The 24,540-nt window shown below is 40.7% G+C and overlaps 1 protein-coding gene across 2 annotated transcripts in view; it reads left to right on the top strand.

Annotated features, from left to right (window-relative positions):
- Positions 1–200: 200 nt before the first annotated feature.
- The window catches only part of rgs17 (regulator of G protein signaling 17), a 48,287-nt gene continuing 23,947 nt past the window's right edge, over positions 201–24,540 (top strand). The window contains exons 1-2 of one of the 2 annotated variants that reach the window (XM_060924830.1): positions 201–264; positions 6,291–6,532. In XM_060924830.1, coding sequence (XP_060780813.1) covers positions 6,530–6,532 — 3 coding nt within the window. In that variant the 5' untranslated portion in view covers positions 201–264; positions 6,291–6,529. Of the gene's footprint in view, positions 265–6,290; positions 6,533–24,162; positions 24,192–24,540 lie in introns of those variants that run through there. The other variant, XM_060924831.1, reaches the window with a different exon arrangement.

Genomic DNA, 24,540 nt, shown 5'->3' with positions numbered 1-24,540 from the left:
TTAGTAGGCTAGTATGCGGTTTTGGACGTATAGCCCTGCAGCTTTCGGGTCCGTGCGCGTTGACAGCTGGAGTCGCGCGGCGCATGCGCAGTGCGCTCCCCACTGGCTCGGTGCTGAAGTTGGGCGGATTGGCAGAAAACACAGGGTGAGCGCTGATGGAGATAAAGCGGCAGGGCGTGCGTTCGCCGCGTGACACCGCGAATATCGGTCAAAAACAACCGTAAAGTCAACCATTCAGAAGAGTAACGCCGGGAAAAGAAGAGGGTAAGGCGAGGAAATGTTCTTTTTTACCGGTTTGAAAATGTCCCGCTAGCTGTTGGCGGCTAGCACCGCTCGCTAGCTGTCGCCCTTCGCTTCGTGTTTGAATCGGCTAACGGCTAGCTAACCGAAAAGTAGCCGTGTCCTGAACCAGAACCAGACGCGGTTCTGCTTTGTCGTGTGCTTGAAACTAAAACGACAGAATTGCATAATAATTCAGGTTATTTACGAGCTGAAAGAGATGTGTCTGTCTCCGTCCGTCCAGGGTTTTCCCCTCTTTACCTGCAGTGACTTGGGTTCAGATGCACAAATCAAATCTTTTCACAGCTGCAAAGTGAGGAGAGAGAGAGAGAGAGCTTCAGCAATACACACCTTCACATTACACAAACATCCTGCAGGGCTGCAATTATTCCTCACCGAGTGCTGCTGATTTCTCGCTCACTTTCAGCATACACGCTGAGGACTACACTGAAGGGTGGCTTTATTTTTGCGTGAAAAATATTGAAGCCCTTGTCGTTTTCCCACGCATCTATCTATCTATCTATCTATCTATCTATCTATTATCCGCCCACTATCTCTTCTTAAGAGTCCCCTTCCTTTTTCATCGCCTATCTGCTTTCTATCAGCTGTTTATTTCAGACCTGACTGATGATTTATGATGATAATGATGCACACCAAATTAATGAATAATCTTTCTTACAGAAGCACTGAAGATGAACCAAGTTGGGTTCTGCTTCACTTTGGGCCTGAACTGAGTTAGAGTTCTTCATGTGAAGGATGATCTGATGATGGGGATTTCACCTCTTAGACACTTTTTTTTTTTTTTTTTAAATTGGATATTTCCTTTCTTTTTCTTTCCTTTTTTTCCCCTGCAGATAAGAGAGAGCCAACATGGTCTTACGCTTCCTTAGAAATTTACAATACGCACCACTCAATTTGTATCAAAAAGCTGAGTGGTAAAGTGGGATTAGAGGCAGGGTTGGTATTCGTACCTTTTCACTTTCTGCTTTAATTACAGTATGTTCTACTACAGCGTTGTTGAATTCTTCCCTTACAGAAAAAACACATGAACTTCACATGTGGAAAATGTGTTTTGCACATGGGGAAACGTGGTTTTGGCCCAATTTTATGTGAATCACATGTGGGAATGTTTTACACATGTGCTCTACATGGTAACACATGTTATAAGATCTGATACCATGTATACCACATGGGAAATTCATGTGGGTTTTTTTCTGTAAGGGTTCATTCTGAGCAGTCAGATGTTGATTTATTTTTCTAAAACAGCTTCTCGGACAAGAATTCCCATCACAGGTTTGTATTAATGCACTTGTTTGAATAAGTTATCATTTCTTAGGTCCTGGTCACACTACAGCTCGTGATGGGGTTGTGAATACTTGGCGATGAAAAATTGGTAGCGTCGCCATCAATTGTGCAGTACATGGCAAATGTTCTCTGAGCTTCATGAGGGTTTTTTTTTTTCTTTGTGTGTTTCCACCTCGTGAGTGGCTAAAAATGTTGTAAAAAATTTCAACGCATGCATTGAAATTTGGTGGCTTTTGTTTGTTTGTTTGTTTGTTTTTCATCGGGAAACTAAGTGGCGAATGCTTTGGGAATATTTCCGAAGCTCTGGGAACTTTTTGTTTAATTTCTTGAGATGCGTTTGTTACGATTCCGTGTGATTAATGCACACGGGAGGCTCAGCATAGCCTAAACTTCACCAAGACTGAAAAAGTGCATTTACGTTCTGGGATCCTTCGGTGTGTATTGTGCACATGCTTGTGACCTAGCCGTTAAGGGAAACACCTGATGCTGATTTGAGTGTAATCAGTACATGCATATAAGGACACTGCATGTACTTGGAGACTTGGCAAGTATTCTGTCAGGTATGGGGTGACAGACGGGTCTAAGTGTAGGAAGAGGGTTTATTAGCAGGTATGATATTTACAAAACCGAAAGCAGAGTCATAAATATGACTAGAAACAAATGTGACCGTGACGATAATACTTTGCAAAGCCTCTGTGTCCTTATACACACGTGCTGATTGCGCTCAAATTAGCATCAGGTGTTTCCCATAATGACTGGGTCCCATGAACAGGGTCCCACTTGAGCGTGCAAAGGCGTGGCAGTTAAGTGTTTGCCTGCTGTGTGACTACAGCTTTTAGCTCGGCTGTATATCACCACCAAAACTCATTTTCATCGATAACCCATCAGAAAGTGTTGCGAGCTGTAGTGTGACTGGAGCTTTAGTTACTGCTCTTTCAGGGATTTAACTTGTAAGGTGGCCATCCAATTAATCTCATTATGCATTCAAGGACTAAAAGTATATAATCGTTGATATGAAGTTTGTTGCCTTGGGGAAGGCTCTACAGCAGGGGTGTCCAAACTGATCCATAAAGGGCCTTGTGGCTGCCGGTTTTCATTCCAGCCATGCAGCAGCACACCTGACTTGGCTCATTCAATCAACTGAACTGTCTTCACACAGTCAAATACTTGCAGCCACACCCACCCTTGATTAAAGGGTGGGTGTGTCAGTTGATTGAATAAGCCAAATCAGGTGTGCTGCTGCATGGCTGGAATGAAAACCTGCAGCCACATGGCCCTTTATGGATCAGTTTGGACACCCCTGCTCTACAGTGTCGGTGCTTTGCTGTCCTACCTCGATAGAATACTTTCTGATGGCTTTCCACTCTATGGTTTCTTGGTAATATGGCAAGCTGTATATTGTTTTAATGTTATCTTCAAGAGCCTTTTTTTTTTTTTTAAAAGAAGACTGATGAGGTAATAGTTGTTTATCCACTGTAACATGGTGCAAGTGTTACTTTTGAAACTTGACTCCACAGCTTTAAACGTAACTATAAAGGGTTAAAAAGCTCAATTTGTTCATTAATGAAAAATTGTAATCGTTGGCAAATGTCTGTGGCAAGAGGAATAAAACACTTCAGAATGTGCTGTTTGAGTGAAATAACCACATTCATATTGGTAACTCCCATCACGCCACCTCATTTGACTATTTTCCTACAATAGCATGCCCCAGTATGTTTTATTGCTTACATTTTATTAGTACAACCACATTGCCTTTGTTCATTTGAATTCGTACTAGGGCTGTTAATGATTGACTAAATTCTTATTGGCAAACAATCAAGCGTTACAAAGTAAAGGAATAAATTGCAAGTTTCGCACATTTTTCGTAACAGCAAGTAAGTTTTTTACTGTCTATGGGCCTACTATGATGGCACATGAAAAAAATGAAAGCATGCATTGTAAGGACTATGAAAATGTCTTTTAGGTTTCATACCTACCAACAAGTCCTCTTATATACGGTTTCGTTTAAAAAGTCAACATTCAACCTTACTGAGAGGCAAAAGTTCCAGTGGATTCCAACCAACCGTTACTGTTGCATTGGCTAGGGGAAATTGCGATGACCAGTGAGCAAACAATCATAAAACTAATGTGACCTAAGCGTTAAAGACATGATGCTACTAAGTAGAACTGATTGTGAAGATTTCTGTGGACTAACTTTTTATTTATTTATTTATTTATTTATTTATTTATTTGAGCCTAGATACTACATTACATGCCATTCCATCCAGGCAAATCATCTGGGTGAACTATACGCAGAAAGCAGGGATGGTCGATGTATCACAACCAACTGTTGGACTGCCATTATGTTTTGATTTTATCAACATATGTGGCCAAATAGCCCATTTGGCTAATCTTCAGACGCAAGATGTTGCATAAGCCTATTGCTAAATTATACCGGTACCTGCGCAAATGTGATTATTGTTCATATGCTTAAAAGTTTAAAGGTCCCATGGCATGAAATTTTCACTTTCTGAGGTTTTTTAACATTAAAATGAGTTCCTCTAACCTTCTTAAGTCACCCCAGTGGCTAGAAATTTCATAATGTGTAAACCAAACTATGCCCAACATTTGAGAATGGCGCATCAAAACGGCGCATTGATAAACTCTTCCCTTTACTATGTCAGCAAGGGCGATGATCCCCACGCCCCCCTCTGGATTCCCACCCACTGTATGAATTGCCCGCCCAGTTGTAGTGAGGAGACCATAGAGGACACAACAACATGGCATCACCTAAGCGAGCGAAACATGGAAATTGCGCTGTACATGGATGTGACAACACAGAAAAGAGTCTGTTTTTACTGCCGACGGGAGAGCCCCTGAAGACGCAGTGGCTTAATTTTATTTACTTCAATAATACGCCGTTGAGTCTACCTAAGTGGTGTATGTTTGTCGGAAGCATTTTCCTGATGAATGTTTCCACAACTTAGGACAGTACAGGGCAGGTTTTGCATCAGCCACAAACAGCGAACAAGTAAGTGTGTAACTGTTAAGTCGTTTTGCCGTGTTTTAAAATCGGTGCCACGTTAGCCTTGCAATGGCTACATTAGCTGTGCAGCTAACCGCTTCCTGCAGTTAGCCAGGTACTCTGCGCTACAAAACCAAAAAGCATACAGCATGCTCTGTTATAATAGCCAATCAAAACAGTTTTTACAAAGACACCCACTGAATTTATTTTATTTCCTCGCGTCGCACCTTAATGACGTCAGCGCGCGGTATTTTTCCCTTCGCGGTTTGTTCCTTCTCTCTCGCCATAGTAAGACACCCACATCCGCTTGTTCTGACCCACTGGAGGTAGCGGCACAGTGCTGTTAGCCAATCAGAGGTAACACGTTTACATGTCATGAATATTAATAAGACCCGCCCCCACCCTCTACCCTTCTCCGCCTCCTGCTTCTCATTAGCAAAACGACGCACTGGGAAAAGCGCTGAAATGGGGCTTTCTCCCAGGAGGCTATATCTATGTGCCGAGGGTTCATTTCGAGAAAGGCTGCGGATATAACATCTGGAAACCTCCACGAGCCCGTTTAAAGCATCAACAAACCACCATGCCATGGGTCCTTTAATGGTAAAGGTAGTTGTTCAATACAATTCTTTTATTGAGGAATGTGTTATTTGCATATTCAGTGTCAGTAATGTGGGTGGGGTGTAATCAATAATCAGTTCATTAATGTCAGCAACTGGGGGCAGTTATGGCCTGAATGTTAGAGAAGCAGCCTTTGGTCCAAAGGGTTGCTGGTTCGATTCCTGGGACTGGCAGAAAAAATGTGAGGGGAGAAGAGTGAGTGAATAGCACTTCCTCTCCTGCTGTATCATGGCTGAAGTGCCCTTGAGCAAGGCACCTAATCCCCAACTGCTTTCTGGGTACTGTAGCGTGTGTGTGCTTGCTGCTCACTTGTGTGTGTTCACTGCTTCAGATGGGTTAAATGCAGAGGAGGAATTTTGCTGTGCACAAGTGTACATGTGACACAGGCTGCTTCTTCTACTTCTTCTAAAACGGTTAATCAAGAAAATCCCTTTAAACGTGCAACCCGAAGTCATACAAATGTCTTCTGAGCTCAAGATCCCATTTCTAAAAAGAAGCTAAAGTTAAAATATTCAATATGATGTCTGCTCTAGTGTGGAACAAGGATCATTGTGTTGCAGTACCTTTAGGAACCTGGACCCACGTCTGAAATAGACATCAGCAATTTAACCACCATAACCCTTTGAAAAACTCTCTAAATATCAGCTAAAACTATCAAAGTTCTTAAATAATATTTAGGATGGCTATTGTTTTGTGGATTTTAGCATACATTTCTGTGGCTTGTGGCAATAATATAGAATTGTACATGATCATAGTTGATTTTAGCTTGGGTTTTACATTATAAGAAAGAAAGACTGACAGTGACACATTAGGTTGGTTACAAATTGGTTCAACTTATTCACATCTGTAAAATACAGGCCTAGGTGATATCTCTGGGAGTGGTTTTGATGTATTACATGTTGCTTTATTTTTGCATGGTGAGGTTGACATTTACATGGAATTGCCCACAACAAGGGCTGTCCTCTTTCACATCCTAGTTCAGTCAGTTGGATATTGATCACTGAAAGCATCTGTATTGTTAATTAACATGAATGTTTGTTTGTTTCATTTTTGCACACAAGTAACGTTTTTTTCTTATTTTTAGATGTTTTATCCTGGTGTACCTTGCCCTTGATAGAAGAGGATTTACCTGTGAATAGCAGGTGTAGCAAACCTACCTCTACCTACCACCCCTTCTCTTCAAGCATCCTCAACCAGTGATGGTAAGAGGAGAAACGAGAGAACACCAGTGCGTTTATATCCTGGCACCATTCCTAAATCAACATTCAACTGTATCGCCATGAGGTTTCTGCCTGATCTGTAGATGGAGAGCTGCTAATTTGCATGGTAGGTTTTTGCACATTGATGTTTAAAAAAAAAAAAAATCCTTTGTGAGCTTATGGAATGAAGTCCTCCTGTATAAAAACTGTGCTTTTCAACACCAGGGCTGTGGAGGAAATCGCATCCGTTTTTGTGAAATGGCATACAAACTCAGTTTGTTCCACACACTGGACTGAGTCTTCTGAAAGCGTCACAACACACAGATCCTCTTAAAATGTTCAAGCAAGCATTAAACTGAACGTCCTCTCCACCAGTTAAGACCATCTTAACTTTACAATGCTTTAGTGAAACTGGGCCTTGAACACATGTTGCTCTGAGTTTCTGACGGTGCTTTTTCAAAACGCACTAAAGTGGTAGAACCCGGGTACAGGACACACTATTACATAGTAGGCGTTATTTATATTAGTGTCTTGGGCTGCAACTAAGGATTAATTGATAATCAATTCATTTTTATTCACTAACCCTACAACAGAACTCTTAACTAAATAACCGGTAACTAACTAACTGCATTACAGTATCACTGACGTTTATCAGATAATCTGTTGCAGCATGAGAAGTGCTTATGTTGACCAGATGTGAGAGACAAACTAATGCAAGGTGATTATTTTTGTGCCTTTCTTCCTCCTGAGTCTGCACGCTATCGTAACTGCATTTCAAGCGCTGATTTGTTCAACCCTGGTCTGACATGTACAAAATAAGTGCAAAATACATATCTGCTATTTGTCTTGCTAACTGAACCACTCCACTACTAGATAAATTTTGCTTGCTGTGTATGGAGACAAGCTAAATCATTTTCAGTGTGTATAATCAACTCCAAAGCTTTGGAGGTGACTGTTTTAGGTTTCAGTGCCTGGAGTCAGCAAATCGACTTCAAGGTGAAACAAAAGCAGGGTGGTGATTTGATAAGTTGACGCAAAATTGGTTAAAAATAAGTATTGTGCATACTAAGAAATGGTGTATATGTACTAAGAAAATTAAACAGTGTAGGGGATGTCTGCATTACAGAGTCAAAAAAGTAGCATTTAATAACGATTCGCCAAAAGCAAAGTGAATATCAGGAATTATTATACATACAGGACACTTTTTTTTTTTTTTTCTTCAATGGAATAAAAAAATTTATTTTCTTCACGGTCCAGTTTCCATCAAATCCTGCGCTCTGATTGGCTGGCAAGCAGGTCCATATCCTACGATACAGACCCTAGTTATGGACCCCGGTTACGGACCTCTGGTGACTCGCTTGTTCACAACAACAAACATAGTAGCAATTTTTGTCAACACTTATTTTTGCATTTCTCAGGAGAATAGCATTAATTTTACAGCATGGATAGCGATAACGACAGTGTTCACAGCGAAAGCAAGTTTTACTACCCTGAGGAAGAAGAAATAAAATAAAACATTGCAGGAGAAAGCTAAAAATCTGTAACTGCTGCTAACACCGAGCAAAAACATGACTGAATCCTGAATGACTTCAATTGTATAAATAGGGGACTACATACTGTAGGCGGCAAAATGTAGGTCCCCCCCCGCCATGGAAATGCACTTGTATACCGAGGAAGAAGCCATTTGCATTACAGCTGTGAATGAGTATTCAAAATAATGTCTAAAAGAAATTTCTAAGAGAGAGCTAAAAACCTGTAACTTGCTAATGCTGAGCAAAAACATGGCTGAATCCTGAATGACTCAATGTTGTTGTATAAATGGGGGACTACATAGGTGGCAAAATGTGGTGGTTTGTTTGTTTTTTGTTTTTCCCCTTCCTTCCTTCTCTCTCTCTCTCTCCTGCCATGGAAGTGCACTTGTATACCGAGGAGGTTGCAATTTGTATTACAGCCGTGAATGAGGATTCAAAATGACGGCTCGGTTTTCCCTTTCGGGTGCTCTCATTTTCTGTTAGAATTTGGTAAAGAAAATTTATATATTATTTGCCAGCTTAAGGTCGGTCTGTATGGTGAAATACCATGACCTTGGTCAGTACTTTCAAGACCTCAGTCACGGTATTTCACGATACGGACCTCCCAGCTGGTAAATAACATATGTATTCTATTCCCTTCTAGCAGCTTTCATTCATTTGGTTCGATAGTATGCAATATTGTTAGCATATCGCTTATCCTACATGTAAGTATTATGTCACCCTACCCAGTGGAGAATGAGCATTGAATATGGTTTGATATTGCATGGTTGACAAGACAACACGATGTCGCACGTCAGGAACATAAGACTTCCGTGCTAGCGAGCGAATGTGACAATTTGTAAGCAAACATGGCAGCCAGGTTTGCTTCATTAAATACGGAAGATTTTGAAAGAGAAAGACACGAACACCTGAAAGGAATTTATTATTATTATTATATTGTCTGGCGGGGCGGCACGGTGGTGTAGTGGTTAGCGCTGTCGCCTCACAGCAAGAAGGTCCTGGGTTCAAGCCCCGGGGCCGGCGAGGGCCTTTCTGTGCGGAGTTTGCATGTTCTTCCCGTGTCCGCGTGGGTTTCCTCCGGGTGCTCCGGTTTCCCCCACAGTCCAAAGACATGCAGGTTAGGTTAACTGGTGACTCTAAATTGACCGTAGGTGTGAATGTGAGTGTGAATGGTTGTCTGTGTCTATGTGTCAGCCCTGTGATGACCTGGCGACTTGTCCAGGGTGTACCCCGCCTTTCGCCCGTAGTCAGCTGGGATAGGCTCCAGCTTGCCTGCGACCCTGTAGAAGGATAAAGCGGCTAGAGATAATGAGATATTGTCTGGCTTTCTGATGTTTCATATTTTCTTTACCTTGATGACACTTTGCATAATATTGGCATTATCTTAACCAGCTTCATGAGGTAGTGGGAGGCTTTTTTTTTTTTTTAATTAACAGGTGCCTTGTCAAAAGTTAATTAGCGAAATTTCTTTCCTCCTTAATGCGTTTGAGATCAAACAGTAAATGGTAAATTATAAAAATACAGTAAATAGCCCTATTCCACAACTGTAGTAATCCATATTATGTCAAGAACTGCTCAACTAAGTAAAGAGAAATGACTATTTTTAAGACATGAAGTGTCCTTTTTTTTTTTTTTTAAATAAAAATAAAGGAAAAAAAATATTGAATTATAAAGTGTCCAAACTTTTGATTGGTACTCTAAGTGTAGCAGTTAACCAGCCTCATTAAACTATGAATGTTTCACCTGTTTTAATAATGCCTTGCTGAAATTAATGAATGTGCATGTGTTTTAGTACAGTGTAGATAGACAAAGATGCAAATACATGCACAAATTAAGTATCTTGTGGGTTTTTTTAATTTAAATCAATTCACTTAAATTTTAAAGGTTTTTTTTTGTGTGTGTGTGTTTTGTCCATGTTTTGATATAATCATTAGAGATTAGCCCTTTGTTTAGAGGAGAACACCGCGAACTGGCCGAGTGGTTAGCGTGTCTGCCTCTCAAGCAGGCAATCACGGGTTCTACTCATGGTCGGGTCATACCAAAGACCATCATAAAAAATGGTCCCAACTGCCATCTGGTGAGGCATGCTGCCATACAGATGCAAGTAGGGAGTCAAACTCTTGTGGTTACCAGAGGACTGTAACCCTAGCTATGTAATAGGCGAGAGGCAGAAGGCTATAAAAACGGAGATCCACGCCGCCCAATGCGCCTCAAGGGCTTGGTTAGTACTAGGACCGGGAGACTGCCTGGGAAGACCAGGCCCTGGTATGGGAGGGACTTTGACTTGGAGGAGAATACTAATGGAGTAAAGGAGCATACACACAGGAAGAGACCAAAGAATGTCAATAAAATTCAGTGACTTGTAGTGATGACATGGGAAATAACCATTGGTGGCGCGAAGCAGGCGGGTACCGAGTTACACTATTCTCAAACTAAGGCGATGCAATTAAGGCAGCTACAAATGGGAATGAAGGATGCAGATATGTTGACTGATGGATGACTCCAACGTTGAGGTCCCCCAAACATTTACTACAAGAAGACGTCTATGACTTTGGTTCCTACCACTTCAACCACATCAAAATGTCATTATTTAGCTCATAGATTTCAGATTTGTTGTTTTTTGGTGAAATGTTTAGCTAGTCGTCTTTCTTTATAAAGCTGTAGGTGATGGGAAGAATGCAGTAAATTAGTTTCTTGTTGCAAGACAAGGGAGAGAGGTAGCTATTGTGCTAACTGGATACCTCAATACTCAACTTGCCAAACAGTCTAAAATGTGCTTTAACAAAGTGTTACAGAAACCATAAAAAGGTCCGCTTTGAACTGTGCTATCAGTGAACTAAAATAAATTAAACATGAGTGAATTATCACAGCTGAAGCGTAGCTCTGTCCATATGTATACACTGAGATATTTATGGTCTTTTGTAGTGAATTAGCCAGGTAATGCTTGTTTCACTCAAATATTTAGTTTGGGAAATGCACAAGAGGGATCCCTAGAAACGAAAGCCTGGAAGCAATGGGCAACAAGCGATTCACTTTATACTGTATGTGAACGAACCTCGCAATCAACTGTTGGCTACAAAGTGACGCGTGACAAGCTCATGTGTGTACACCCGTTAACAAGATGTGAAATGTTCAGATTTTTTTTTCTTCACATGAAATAATTGAAGTAAATGAAAATGTCAAATGGTATTTTTTACAGAACTTCTCGTTTACAAGCCACATTTTAAGGTGATTTTTTTTTTTCTGTTGATTTTATATCACCTGATGAATCAATTATGAAAATATTCTTTTTACAACACTCCTAAATATTTATTGTGCTACTCTATGAAAGAAATAATTTATGCTGTTGCTACTTGTCATAACTAATCTGCATTACCTTGCTAAAATCTCAATTAAATTAGTTATTTTGTCATGGTTATCTTGTAGGGAATTTGGATTGAGTGTCCAAGCAGGAGTAGAGAAGACCTTTTGTCTTCCCCTAAAATACAGAGGAATTTTTTTTTTTGAAGGTAATTGAAAATGAATTAATTGGCACTCGTTGAATGTAGCTGTTACATCATCAATATACACGATCTGCCTTTATCAAAGTGACACGTTCATCCTGCTGTGTTGGCAGAGAGAGGTGAAATCAGTTTCATCCAATGATGTTAGTAGCTAATACAATGGAGAAAGATGTTTTCAAAACAAGATTGTATCTGCGTCATTTGTAGAATGATTTTTCCGGAGTTCGCCGCTATTGCTTGGTCGTAGTTATTAATCACTAATGTGGTACTGTGGCTTGATTAATCACGTTGTGTGTCGAGTAAACAGGAAGGCCTAGGTTTATGTTGTCCCTTTTTATTCTTTATTTCTATTGTGCATCTTTTGAAAGTCTTAACTTCATTTTTTTTATAATATTATTATTATTATTATTATTATTATTATTATTGTAGAGACATGGGTGTATGGTAATGTAGGAAGTAGAAGAGCTTTAATTCTAGTCGCATCAGCGTTTATTCTGAATGTATGTTGAACTTGCAAATGATTTACTAACAAATTTTCCCATCCATAGATTATTTTCACACATCTGGTTTGTGTGCGACGGAAGTGATCACTGCAGGGTGGCCGTGGGTCCTTAAAAAGTCTTAGTCTTAAATTTAATTTTCCTAAAATAAGGTCATTAAAAAGTCTTAAATTGTCTTAAATTTCAAACCCCGTGGTCTTAAATTTTCAATCTTAAATTTATGGAGATTTTACTCAGTCATATCGTTAAAATGTGGTACACTTTGGATGGGGAAAAAGTTTAATCATTTTTGATGCTCACAATTATACTGCGCAGGCTCCGAATCCACCGGTTGCTAGACACACGCGTGCTTGACAACCACTCAGTGCCTGATCTGTTGATGGAGGGTAGTCCGAGCCACAATGGGTAAATGTAAATTTAATGATAACTGGCTGCAAGATGCAAAATACTCGTGGTGGCTGTAAGACTAAGTTGGGCACAATGGATAAGAGCGGTGGACTCTCATATGAAGAGCGCCAAGCACGTTGCTTTTGCTAAAGGCTGCGGACATCAGCCTCAAATATCCGACTTCAGCGCTGCCACCACTAATGGTCATGGAGAAGAGGATAGATCTGCAAGATGTAAGAATATTGTGTGTGTGTGTGAGAGAGAGGGAGAATATATTCTATTGCGTGCATGTGAGAGAATAGTATTGTTTGTGTGTGGGTATCGTTTTAAGAAGTGCAAGTGAGCATACCTTTCAAGTGAGTGAGCCGAAGTTTCAGGTGTACGTGCGTTCACATTGTTTAACTGTTGTTTTCTGCATTGTTGTTTGACCAAAGATGGAATTGAACAATTCTGCTTACAGTGTGACTCCCCAAGCAGAGAAAATAATAATTAAAAAAACCTGTTGCATTGGATTCTCTGTGTGTGTGTGTGTGTGTGTGTGTGTGTGTGTGTGTGTGTGTGTGACTTCATTCACATTTTCACATTGTTAGATTGGATTCAAACGTTGTGACTGCATTCTGATTGTCACATAGTTACAAGTTTATCCGATCCTTATATTGTGTTCTGAGTGTGTGAATGCCTGTCAAGGAAAAGAAATGAAGTACTTCTACTAGAATAGTGTTTTCTGGTGAATGTTTACAAGAACAATAAGTTACATTAAATTATATAGTTTTTTTTTTTTTTTCAAAAGAGTACGTTTTTGCATGACTTTAGATTTGGTCTTAATTTTTTTTGGAACATGGTAAAGTCTTAAGTCTTAAATTTAACTTGGACAAACCTGTAGACACCCTGTCACTGTAGGGAAACCATGATGGCAACGGCACTATTTAGGCATTATCGTGTTTCTCCAAACCACCCACTCTCTTTTTTTTTTTTTTTTTTTTTTTTTAAATCTCAATTCAGGAAGCTCAAATGCATGTTTTGTCTTTTGAGATTTTATCAAACATAATCATGCAAAGTTCTCCCGTACTGTTGTGGCTTACCTTCATGTTTTCTATCAGTCACATTTAAGTTCACATGACCTTGGTGCAAAACGACAAACTCCCCCCACCCCCCCTTCCCCAAACGTTAAAGCGAGACGGCCTTTCGATTTCATAAAATTGGTGAAATTTGGTTCCCTCTGAAATGTGGTCATTGTGATCTATGCTTATTTCTGTAATATCTCACAAAATATCAGGCCATTCTGTGGCTGGGAAGTAATTTAATTTGAGGGGATTCTCGAGCAAATAACGTGCATGAAATCGTACAGTCAAGCAGACAGAGGAAATCCGTGTGCGCATGCACAGGTTTACCTTTGACCGTGCACTGACATGACATCATTGTCGCTGAACAAACAGCTGATCACACAGAGGTGCTCGCTGACCGCCAATATTTATTAGTTTGGTCCTGCGTTTCCTTTCCTTCGCAACATAACATCTTTTTCCTCGCTTTCCGTTGCTGTAGTCGGGCTTTCACGTTTCATTCGCGCACTCGCATCCTCTTTTTCTCTCCTGTTTCAAATTTGTATCCCACAATGCCTTGTGCGAACAGGGAAAGCCCACCACGTGATGCATGACAAAGTATCTTGAATTAGGTCATGGTGAAGCAGGAAAAAAAAAAAAAAAACAGTGGAGAATTTAAGGCCATGTGGCTCTAAATTCATTAATTGCTCTATTAGGGGAAAACAAACCTAATAAAATTGGAAGTCTGTGATTCGAATTCAGTAGCTTTCAGTCCACTAAACAAAAATAATTGGGTGTCGGGGGAAAATTCTTTATGACCTAAATTTGAAACATCTGAAGGGTAGTCTACCTTTAAGTCTAATGGCTCCTTTTATCTATGTACGAATCCTATACAGTGGATATAAAAAGTCTACACACCCCTGTTAAAATTGCAGGTTTTTGAAATGTAAAAATTGAAACCCAGATAAAATCATGACCGATTGTTTGTTTTTCCACCTTTTAATGTGATCTCGCAACCAACAAAATTTAAAGGGAAAAGTAAACGGAAGTGTTTGGGGTTTTTTTTGGGGGGGGGCTTTGTTGCATAAGTGTGCACACCCCTTAACTCAGCCTTTGTTTAAACGCCTTTATGCTTATAGTACACCACACAAAGGTAGAAAAAGATCTGGCATGATTTGTCTTGGTGGCTTGTTTTTATTTATACATACACCTCGCAAAACCTGTGTAGTATTTAATATCCACTGTATCTTGCAAGGGAAATCTTTTTTTTTTTTTTTTTTTTTTTTTTTTAAATTGTTTGAATAACTTTTAGTTGTATGTGTTGTTGTTGTTGTTCACAGGCCACAATACAGATTTATTTATTTAGACCCAGTGTATTTTTGCTCTGCCTCCAGTGTTTGTCATAGGCTCTGTATCCAGCGCAACCCTGACCAGGATAAAGCAGTTACTGAAGATTGATGAATGAATAATTTTGTTAGGAAAAGGCCAGCATAAGGCACATATGTTTCTCTTCAGGCCTCAATTAGAAATGATTTACTTAAGTTGGTGACTTGGTTTCAAAAGTTGTCACTAACTTTGTGAGGAAAGTTCTGTGTATTCACAGTTGGTTTACACAAGTTGAGTGAGATGACTTAAAAAAAAAAACGAGATTCTTTTCTTCCCCCCAAATTGCATTATCCAAGAACTTTTTTTAGTTCTTGGATAATGCAATTGAAAAATGATGCAAATTATTTCAAAGACTTGTGTTTCATAGAATGGACTTTTGAAGAGTGTAGATGGGGAAAAACAGTAACGGTACAATCTGTCTAAAGGATATTTAAATAAAGGATATTTACAAGAACCGTTGTTTGCCTGATCTGCTATAGATGGTGCTGATACTATATTTACACAACTTGATGAGCACTAAATAAATAAACCCAAAGTAAATTGGCACCATGTCTTGTGATATGAAATGCCACTGCATCAGTAATTTAATTCCCCCAGAGTCTCCTTTTGTTGTATGGAACGGCACTAAAAAAAAAAAAATGCTTCAGCTAATGCTGCATTCAACTCAAGGTTGCAACTTGTAATTCCCAACCTCCAACCAGTAAAACCCAAACTGGAAATTCCTGCACGTCACCTTGAGGTAGTCTTCTCAACTTGGCGTTCCTTCCCTGTTTAATGAGTGACGTCGAAATGCACGATATGATTTGAAACGGGTGATGTCAACAGGTGATTTGTAATCATGATTTGGTACAAAATCAGTATCCAGGAAAGGCCTTGTCTTTGAGGAGCGAAGATGGGCCAAGGATCTCCAGTTCGTCAACAAATGTGTAAATTTATTGAAGTGTTTAAAAACTATATTCCTCAAAGAAAGCTAGAGAGATTGATATTTCACCCTCTATGGTGTATATCATTTAAATGATTGGAGGAATTTCGGTGTGTAAAGGGTAATGGCAGAAGGCTAAGCTGAACACTAGCGATCTCTGATCCCTCAGATGGCGCTGCATCAAGAACCAGCATTCATCTGTAACTGATATAACCACATAGGCTGGGGATTACTTTGGCAAACCTTTGTCAAGCACTACAATACAGAGTTACATCAACAAATGCCAGTTAAAACTTTATTGTGCAAAAAGGTAACCTTATATTAATTGTGTCCAGAAGCACCGTTGACTTCTCTGGGCTCGGAAGCATCGTGGGTCTTTTGGGTTTTGGTTTTTTTTGTGTGTGTGGGGTGGATACCATGTGCTCCAGACCAAAAGGAAGGACCATCCAGACTGTTGCCAGCAACAAGTCCAAAAGCGAGGGTCTGCCATGGTATGGGGTTGTCAGTGCCCTTGGCAAAGGTAACTTGCACTTCTTTGAAGGCAGCATTAATGCAGAAATTTACATTGAGATTTTGAAGCAACATGCAGTGCTTTGAAAAAGTATTCATACCCCTTGAACTTTTTCACATTTTTCCACCTTACAACCATGAACTTAAGTTTTTTTTGTTTTGTTTTTTTTTAATTGAGATTTTATGTGATGGACCAACACAGAGTAGCACATAATTGTGAAGTGAAATGAAAATGATAAATGGTCTTCAAAATTTTAAACAAATAAAAATCTGAAAAATGTGATGTACATTAGTATTCATCCCCCCCTGCGTCAATACTTTGTAGAGCCACCTTTTGCTGCAATTACAGCTGCAAGTCTTTTGTGGTATGTCTCTACTAGCTTTGCACATCTAGACACTGAAGTTTTTGCCCATTCTTCTTTGCAAAATAGCTCAAGCTCAGCCAGATTGGATGGAGAGCGTCTGTGAACAGCAATTTTCAAGTCTTGCCACAGATGCGCAATGGGATTTAGGTCTGGACTTTGACTGGGCCATTCTAACACATGAATATTCTTTGATCTAAACCATTCCATTGTAGCTCTGGCTGTATGTTTAGGGTCATTGTCTTGCTGGAAGGTGAATCTCCTTCCCAGTCTCAAGTCTTTTGCAGCCTCCAACAGGTTTTCTTCCAGGATTGCCCTGTATTTAGCTCCATCCATCTTCCCATCAACTCTGACCAGCTTCCCTGTCCCTGCTGAAGGAAAGCATCCCCATAGCATGATGCTGCCACCACCATGTTTCACAGTGGGATGGTGTATGCAGGGTGATGAGCAGTGTTAGTTTTCCACCACACATAGCGCTTTGCATTTAGGCCAAAAAGTTCAACTTTGGTCTCATCTGACCAAAGCACCTTCTTCCACATGTTTGCTGTCCCCCCTACATGGCTTCTGGCAAACTGCAAACGGGACTTCTTATGCCTGTCTTTCAACAATGGCTTTCTTCTTGCCACTCTTCCAAAAAGGCCAGATTTGTGGAGTGTACGACTTATAGTTGTCCTGTGCACAGATTCTCCCACCTGAGCTGTGGATTTCTGCAGCTCCTCCAGAGTGATCATGGGCCTCTTGGCTGCTTCTCTGACCAGTGCTCTCCTTGCTCGCTCGTAGGTTTGCAGTTGTGCCATACTTTTTTCCATTTTTGAATGATTGAACAGTGCTTCTTGAGATGTTCAGAGCTTGGGATTTTTTTTTTTTTTAATAACCTAACCCTGTTTTAAACTTCTCCAGAACTTTATCCCTGACCTGTCTGGTGAGTTCTTTGGTCTTCATGATGTTTGTTCTTCAGCGTTCTCTAACAAACCACTGAGGCCTTCACAGAACAAGTGTATTTATGCCGAGAGTAAATTACACACAGTAGGACTCTCTTAACTAATTAGATGACTTCTGAAGGCAATTGATTGCACTGGATTGTATTTAGAGGTATCCGAGGACAGGGGGATGAATACTAATGCACACCACATATATTTCAGATTTTTGTTTAAAATTTAAGACCATTTATCATTTTCATTTCACTTCACAATCATGTGCTACTCCTATGTTGGTTTATCACATAAAATCTCAATAAAAAAAACTTAAGTTTGTGGTTCTAAGGTGGAAAAATGTGAAAAAGTTCAAGGGGTATGAATACTTTTTTTCAAGGCACTGTATGCTGCCTTCAAGACATCTTTTCCAGGGATATTTCAACAAAACAATGCAAAACCACGTTCTGCACACATTACAAAGGGATGGCTGCAGAAGAATAGGGTGCCTGTCCCCTCTGTTGCCAATAGAGAATGTGAGGCAAATTTTGAAACAAAAAAAAAAAAATGACCCTGTACTGCTGCATACCTTAAGACCTGTTTGCAGAAAGAATGGGACAAAATAACACCTGAAACACTTCATCACTTGGTGTCTTCAGTCCCTAAACATCTTTGAAGTGTTGAGAAAGAATGGCAACATTACAAAGTGGTAAATGCTTTACCACCCCCACCCTTTTTTGAGATGTGTTGCAGGAATCAAAATTGAAATAAGTGTTTAAAAATGGCAGTAAAATCCATGAGATAAAACATCAAATAATGTGCCGTTGTATTGTTTTGAGTGCAGTACGGGTCAAAGATTATTTACAAGCCACTGTTTCCAGTTTTAATTTCATTGTACCTTCCCAGCTTTTTCTGATTTAGGGTTGTACTTCAAATGGGCTGTGTTGTAACATCTGTCTCGAGGGTGCTAACACTGTGCAGTCAGCCATCACTGTGCTTTTTGTTCGGCATCACTTGCTGCGCTGGAATGTGTGTACAGTAAAGTGCACAAGAACACAAAACACTTCCATGGGGACTGCTAGGGAAAACAGGATAAAGGTACCAAAACGCATGCAAAGCTGTATGACCGTATGCAGTAATAAGGACGTTTTTCAGACTTCCTGGAAACAAGCTCAAATATAGTTGAAGCAACAGTCGCCAAAGAACATGCACATTTCTAGAGTAGTCCCAGCTTGTGACAAACAAATACACCAAATATGGTGTCAGTATACACAAGCTTAGCCAAAATATGACCTCAGTTTTATTCCCAATAGCAATCCTCCAATGCACAAAACACCACAGTCCACGTTGCTAAGTTCATGGTCTTGTGTGGTGTTTGGCATCATCGCTGTTGCCAGTGTTGATACATTATAGGTATTAAAAGTGACTATGTATTTACTCAGTATTTTTAAATTGTTCTCCATGTCTAAATTGAAGGTATGTGACTGTTTGGTTGGGGTGAAATGCACCTTTAACAACCCTTGTGATTTGGTCCAAGGATGTAACAAGCTATATTCCCTTTTTTGGTGGGCTCATTAATATGTTGGTGAGTTCTGCTGATTGGCTGTATTGCAGCCAGACTCTCACAAGTATCACATTGGCTAGGGTTGCCAGATATTTTCTTATGTAAATCTTATTTGGCATAATATAACTCTCAAGGCAATCTAAACTTTTTTGTCAACTTCCAACAACCTAGCATTTTCAAAGGAAATTTTTGCAGGCTAAATGTTATTAGAAATTGGCCAAACTTTAATACGATCACTCTGGCAACCCCTTCACTGCAAAGCTGCTCAAAGTTCTTCTGACTTAACACCTTTTATCATGTGATGAAACTTTGCTGATGGGACTTGCGGGATAACTTGGCCCACATCCACAGGGCACAAATGATCACTGAATGGTTTGACGAGATTGAAAATGGTGTAAAAATATATGCTATGCCTTTCACACTCACCAGGGACATCATTTATAAACGATGCGTACGCACAAAAGAATGCGTACGCCACATTCTACGCAAGCTTCGGTATTTATAAAAAGTGAACTTGACGGTAAAATGTGTGCACCTCCACGCAAGCTTTGACGCATGCGTACGCGCACAAAAAAGGGAAACGCGGAAAATGCGACCTCAGAAGGAAACGAGGAGAATGACAGTTTAACACTTAACATAACATCGTGCATCAAAAATGTGACTGACTTAAGATTTTATAATCCTTAATTTTGTGCACTTGTCTGGGTGCAGGTGATTTTTAATGTGTAAATCCTGAAAGTATTTGTAACCATTCTTAGACCATTTTCTAAATATTCAACCCTTTACTCATTCAGTTATGTTGTAGGTGACAGTGGGTATCCGCTGAAATGGTGGCTGCTCACGCCATTTATGAACCCCCAAACGCCTGAGGAGACCACTTACAACCTGCGCCACAGCCAGGTGCGCGCTGTTGTGGAGCGCACCATCGGGCTCCTGATGGCGTTGTCTGGATGCCACGGGGGGAGCGCTATGTTACAGACCTGAAAAGGTCTGTAGGATTGTTAGGGCCTGTGCTGTACTGCACAATGTGGCACAGCTACAAAACGTGCCTTTGCAAACTGAAGAGGTCAACCTTGATCTCGACCCCGATCCCTATCCCCAGGCATTCCACCCAAACGCAGGAGCCATGCTCCAGCGCGAGGAGGTGATGCGCCGCTTGTAAATAATTGGGTATGGAAACAAATGATTACTTTTTAAGAAATTCTTTAATGCTGGCATTTAATGCGGACAACTCATTTTTTTTTAATTTCTTTTAACTCCCGGGCGACCTCGCGGACGGGATCCACATGTTCCCGCTGCACCTGCAGCACTGCATCTGTTAGGACACGGGTGCTGGTGGCTGGTTTCGGCATGGATGCACATGCATCGGAGGCCGTGGACGTCCTTGGGACCTCCGCTGCCACAGCCAACACACTGCTGGCCTCACTGGCACACCCAGCAACTGCGAGGGAATTTTTTTTTTTTTTTGTTAATAAAATACTTTTTCTGGATGAAGACTCGTTTCAATTAATTTCACACCCATTTCAAACAAGGGGGCACATGTGCAATGTGAGGTGGTTCCTTGATACACAACCAAAAAAAATTACATACCCCAGTCCTCGGCTGGTTCATGTGGTCCAGCATCGGTGTCGCCCTCCTCCTCACGCACAACTCCACTCAGGAGGGTTTCCCCTATAATGCCAGCCAGTTTTTGATCCAGTGGGGTGAGCTCCGGCTCCCCTTTCCCCCCCGCCCGTTGCACAGACGCTTTAGCGGTGTGCCGCAATCCTCTTCTTGGCGTCCACCTTTATGTTGGACCCTTCCCCCCCCCCCCCCCCCCCTTTTCCTTTTTTTTTTTTTTTTTTTTTTTTTTAAACCTCTGCCATAGTACGGCCTTGTGAAGCTACAGAATTGACCGCATCGGCCACATCCTGCCATTCACACGTGTTTCTTTTTTTTTTTTTTTTCGCATTTGTAACTCCTGTATTATGGCCTCCAAACAAAACAGCTCGACGCTGCTCCACTTCATCTACTAGCACTTCAACTTCACAGTCGGTGAAGTTGCGCTTCTTTCTTTCCTTCTGTTTTGGGCATGTTGTCCACAGATATCAATATTCATTAAGGGTGTTTCGCTGAATATTTATAGGCAATTGTGGGTGTGTCTTGAGGCACACACAGGTGCCGCAAACTTAGAGTGGATTGTGATTTATAAAGGGAAATTGGCGTGGAACGTGCATGCGCACGGTTTTATAAATCAGAATATTTCTGTGCGCACGCACATTCTGAGTTTCGTGCGCATGCCATCTTCTGGCGTAAATCCTGCGTGAAGTTTTATAAATGAGGCCCCAGATCTTGAGCCAATTGAACACTTGTGGGAGATTTTAGACTAAAGTTAAACAGTGCTCTCCACCACCATAATCCAAATATCAGCTGAGAGATTAGCTTTTTGGAAGAATGGGGATCATCCCTTGAGCACGGCTTCAAAAATTTGTAGAATGTGTCTTAACAGGGCTTTCCCCAAGGGGAAAATAAATAGAGCAGTGTTAGATGCTTCTGGGGCATGTTCCCCTGGAAAATTTTGAAATTGGGGACTTAAGATGGTGCATTCTGGTGGCCTCTAGGGTTGATTTTAGGCACTGTTCAACATTTGCTGTTTTACCTGGTCAAATATGCAAGGGGGGAAAATTTACATTTGAAATGAAGAAAACCCTGGAACCAGTCAGTTCAGAGAAATAAAATTAAATATTGCACAACAAAAAATGCATAATATTAAACAATATAGCACACCTTCATTTTCCAATTCCAGGATGCCAGGAACAGAATCAAGGTCAAAACACACAACACCGCCATCTAGTGACCAGCGACGAGAACATGGTGTTGTGAATGGCAGTGCATGCATGCAGCAAAAAACTTTTAATATAGAAAGGTTTTTTTGAATAGAAATACTGTTTATATATTTTATTTATTATATATAAAATAAATTGCAGTATCTTTCTAGTTCTATAGTTAAAACTCATTTTCAGAGGGAAATCAGAGGTATTTAGGTGTGGAAAATACTCTGCATTGTTCAATTTGTTTTTTTGGGGTGTGCAAGTGACCGCGCGGTGCTGACGTCTTAAGGCCAATTTATGCTGACAACCCAGTCCTCGCAGATGGCGTCGCAGATGGCGTCTGCGAAGCCCCCCCCCCCCCCCCCTTCACAGACGCTCTGCACGCACCTCCCAAAAATTGTGACCACCGCAGACAGCGTTGCAGACAAGAGGGCTCTGATTGGTCCACTCTACATTTGCTGTACATGCACTTCCGCTTCCCTACTTTCCCGGTTTGGTTTGTTTTCACTACCGCCATTTTTAAAAACACGAGTGAAGATGGAGCAGCACGAAGAGCGGTTGATCGAGGAAGTGAGGAAGTACGTACATCTATACGACTCCAGTTCTAGTCATTATAAGTAACCGGAGGATAAACACTCCACTAACCACACCCACCAACTACTCCAAGCGATTTCGCACCCCCTTGCGTTGTGGCGGTGAATAACATCGTGCACGCCTATTACTCCCCGCTCAACGATAAATTACAACTGTCTGCGAAAAGCTATCTGCGAAAGCCTTGTCACAAGAGCATGCAGAGGCCCTTACAGCACAACGGAGCACCGTGTATCCACACTTTGGGGAAAACCCTGGTTAAGGCATGTTTAGTTGTGGTGCACCACCTTACTTAAACACCTCTGTGTATGGGTGTAGTGTCTGTTTGACTGAACTAATGTCATTGAAAGTGGTGTAGCAGGTAGTGTTGGTGCCTCACAGCTCCATGGGTTCAGGTTTGATCCTGAGCTCTGGGCATGGTCTGTACAGAGTTTTGCATGTTCTCTGTTGGTAGGTGAACTGGCTTCTCATAATTGCCTCTGTCTAAAGGAGTCAATGAGTCTCTGGATTAGGGTAAAGTGCTTACTGAAGATGAACGAATGAATCTGTGAATAGACTGGCATCAACTAAATACAGATCCATCTTTCATAAGGTCTTTTTGCTTTTCTGTGTTTTTGATCAGCTTGTGTCCCTGACTTAATTGGAAATAATGATGCAGTAAGCCATGAAATAATGCAGAAGGCATGAAACGGTCCTATTTTTGTTTACTTTACAGCTTGCTTAGTTCCTTGGTAGTCTGTAACTAAATTGGGTTATTCACATCATAAAGATGCTGTAAAATCTAGTTCCTGTAACTAGATGCCAGGGATGAATCCATTTGACCGGTGTTCCATATCAATGTCTGGATGTACAGCAGCTTCACTCTGGATCTGGGGTGTGTGTGTGTGTGTGTGTGTGTACACAAAGTTGCACAATCTATGCACTCTGCTTTATTAAATTGTCTCTTTATATAAAAAAAAAAAGACTGACTTGGATTTGAAATCACTTCCAAATCATGGCGACGTATGCTAACCCAAAACTCATGGTGCTAATTCAATTAGCCACACCCAAAATGTTGAGCCATGGTTTAGAAAAGTACACTGAGGCTCTTTGTCCATTGGTGACTTTTTGTAAGGTACTGTACATTTCTTACACCACATAGATTAGGGGGGGAAAAAATTACAGCCTGCAAGTACAGGTTAAAACGTACCAAACATGCCCTCTGAACCACTCCTAGTTTTGTTTACTCCAACCCACTGAAAGCTTCCTTGTTTGCATATTTCCAAAAGTAGAGTACAACAGGCATAAACAAAGGAGTTCCTCAGCGTGTTTTGCATTAATATGCATATTTTCCAATGCCTAACTGGTACTGTCAATGCTTTGCATGTCCTACCTTTAATGATGTTTGATCATATCATTATGCACAACACAAAGGTGCTTACTTTAGCTGACCTTGGATCACTATGAGAAATGCACTTGAAGGCAACATTATGGATTTGCTGGTAAGACCATAATGTCTTTTACACGATGATGGATTCCACCGAATTGCATTCCCCCCCCCCCCCCCCTTTTTTTTTTTTTTTTTTAAATGGATGAAGACTTGTCTGTCTTGTATTTTGTACAAGAGGGTAGATTGGTTATCCATGGATATGTACAGAATGCTGCACTGTATTCCTATTACTGAGGACAAGTACAGTGGCATGCAAAAGTTTGGGCACCCTTACTGAAAATGTGTTGCTGTGAATAGTTAAGTGAGCAGAAGATGAACTGATCACCAAAAGGCATAAAGGTAAAGACGACATTTCTTTTCAGTGTTTTCTGCAAAATTTGTGTATTTTTTTGTACAATTGGAGAGTGGAAAAAAAGAAAAGGAACACCATGCAAAAGTTTGGGCACCCCAATACATTTGAGTTCTCAGGTAACTTTTGCCAAGGTTCCAGACCTTAATTAGCGTATTGAGCTGTGGCTTGTTCAAATTCTTTGTTGGGAAAGGTCAGATGATGCAGATTTCAAAGCTGGATAAATTCTGACTCCTCAAACTTGTCCCTAAAATCAACAGCCATGGGCTCCTCTAAACAACTCCCTTGCATTCTGAATAATAAAATAATTGATGCTCACAAAGCAGGAGAAGGCTACAA

Source organism: Neoarius graeffei, chromosome 7 (assembly GCF_027579695.1).
Source record: "Neoarius graeffei isolate fNeoGra1 chromosome 7, fNeoGra1.pri, whole genome shotgun sequence".
In the NCBI taxonomy this organism is placed as follows: domain Eukaryota; kingdom Metazoa; phylum Chordata; class Actinopteri; order Siluriformes; family Ariidae; genus Neoarius; species Neoarius graeffei.
Note: the sequence above shows the minus strand (reverse complement) of the source record. Positions and strands in the feature narration are given on the sequence as shown.